At 41.5% G+C, this 2,190-nt stretch overlaps 1 protein-coding gene across 1 annotated transcript; it reads left to right on the top strand.

Moving 5' to 3' along the window:
- The first annotated feature begins 1,041 nt into the window (after positions 1-1,041).
- Positions 1,042-1,726, top strand: LOC116111005 (uncharacterized protein At2g29880-like). The gene is made up of 2 exons (XM_031397211.1): positions 1,042-1,455; positions 1,565-1,726. Exons 1-2 carry the CDS (start codon positions 1,042-1,044, stop codon positions 1,724-1,726), a joined length of 576 nt encoding a protein of 191 aa, XP_031253071.1.
- The last annotated feature ends 464 nt before the right edge of the window (positions 1,727-2,190 follow it).

Genomic DNA, 2,190 nt, shown 5'->3' with positions numbered 1-2,190 from the left:
AGCTAACGATATACCTAGGTATCGGTCAAGGAAAAGTGAAATCGCAACTAATGTCCTTGGTGTATGCACACCTGACATGCAATTTATATATGTCCTCCATGGGTGGGAAGGTTCCACTGCAGATGGTAGAGTTCTTAGGGATGCCATTGCTAGGAGAAATGGATTAAAGGTCCCCTAAGGTAATATAACAAAAAAAATTTGTATTTTTAATATTAGGGTCTACCATAATAGTGCACTTAGTAATTGTTATTGACTTGAAATTGTTTATTTTAGGGCAATACTATTTGTGCAATGCTGGATATACTAACGGGGAAGGGTTTTTAGCCCCTTATCGAGGACAACGATACCATTTGAGTGAATGGCGACAAGGTCACCAACCGGCATCACCACAAGAATTTTTTAACATAAAACACTCTCAAGCAAGAAATTGTATTAAGCGATGTTTCGGCATGTTGAAAGCTCGATGGGGAATATTGAAGGACACATCTTACTACCCCGTCAAAACTCAATGTAGAATCATTACTGCATGTTGTCTTTTGCACAATTTCATAAGGTCCGAGTTGCCCATTGACCCGGTTGAAGTGGAGCTTCAAGAAGAGGTGAACGATTAAGGGCAAGAGGATGACGAAGGAGAATTGATCAGGCACGTTGAGCCTAGTGCCGCGTGGACTGCATTTAGAGACAATTTGGCAGCTGAAATGTTCAATACTTGGATGGCTGCACGGAATGAATGATTGTGCTTGTGTTAAGTCTGTGTAGTGTTGTGAATTTTTAAATTTTTGTCTTTTTTGATTTGCCATGTATGAATGAACAAGGTACACTAATCTGCCTTTGTTAGTGGACTTGTACATCGACTTACATTTGTCGTAATGTGGATGGTTGAATGTTAACTGATCTCATTCATGTATTATTCTTGCTGATTGACTTAAAATTATTAATATCGCGTATATCAATAGCTCGGACACTGTGTATAAACAAAGTTGTAACCTGATTTTTTTCCCAATATCACTAATCTGCCTTTTTTTGTTTTGTTTTAGCAATATGGACAGGTCAGCATCGCAGTCCCATGAGTCCGACAGGAGCATTAGCATGCATGATGACCCTGTGCCTAAGAAAAAGGGCAGAAAGGGCAAGGCAAAGGCTAAGGGAAGTAAGCGACTATGGACAAAAAAAGAGGACGCTGTGTTGGTGGAGTGTTTATTGGAGCTGAAAGAGCAGCCACTTTGGAGAACTGAGTGGGGGTTCAAGTGCGGTTACCTAGCTAAGGTCGAAAAAATGATGTGGGAAAAACTTCCTCATTACGGTCTGAAAGCACAACCACATATCAACTCGAGGGTGAAGATGTTGAGGAGGCAATATAATGCAATCAGCGAGATGCTTGAGAAAGGTAGTGGTTTCGGGTGGAATGATGAGGAGAAATGCATTACATGTACCAAGGATGTCTTTGATGAATGGGTAAGTATGCTTCTGTTGGTCTATTTGTGTGCATTTTAAATTCTAAACTTCACGTTTATATGTACTCATACGAATGCCGCATATTTTATAATGATTAACATTTTTGTAGAGCCATCCTTTTGCAAGAGCACTGCGACACAAACCATGGGTGCACTATGATTCCTTTGTCGCCATCTACGGCAAAAACAGGGCCAATGGAGCTGGTGCGGAGACAGCAGCTGATGCTGTTGAGGATTTGGATAATGGCAGTGTTGACAATAATGATGAATAGATGGACATCGATGTTAATGTAGATCTCGATGTCAAGGGGCACACCAGTGCCCCACCAATGGATGATGTGGTTAATTCTACTTGTCAGGCGGCCGCTGCTAGTCAAAGCAGTGTTACGGTCAGCAGTAAGGGGAGGAAAAAAGATACTAGAAAAGCAACAGAGTGGCACATTGGGCAGGTTTGAGACTGCTTGGCTGGGACCCGAGCAGAGCTGAAGGGTATTGCTGACTACTTCAAGAAGGAGACCTAAGAGAAAGACCGTAAAAGGGCAAGTGTATTCCATCATTTCTCAATTGAATGGATTCACAGTCACTGAGATGCTGACAGCGACCATGGAGATTTGCAAGGAACTTCACAAGATAGATATCTTGTTTAGTTTACCAATGCACATGCATAGAGAATTTGTGAAGATGCAGCTTAGAGCAAGTAATGAGTACCGACCAACATTTGATTTCTAGTGAAGTC

Source organism: Pistacia vera, unplaced genomic scaffold, assembly GCF_008641045.1.
Source record: "Pistacia vera cultivar Batoury unplaced genomic scaffold, PisVer_v2 Contig623, whole genome shotgun sequence".
Taxonomy (NCBI): Eukaryota; Viridiplantae; Streptophyta; class Magnoliopsida; order Sapindales; family Anacardiaceae; genus Pistacia; species Pistacia vera.
Note: the sequence above shows the minus strand (reverse complement) of the source record. Positions and strands in the feature narration are given on the sequence as shown.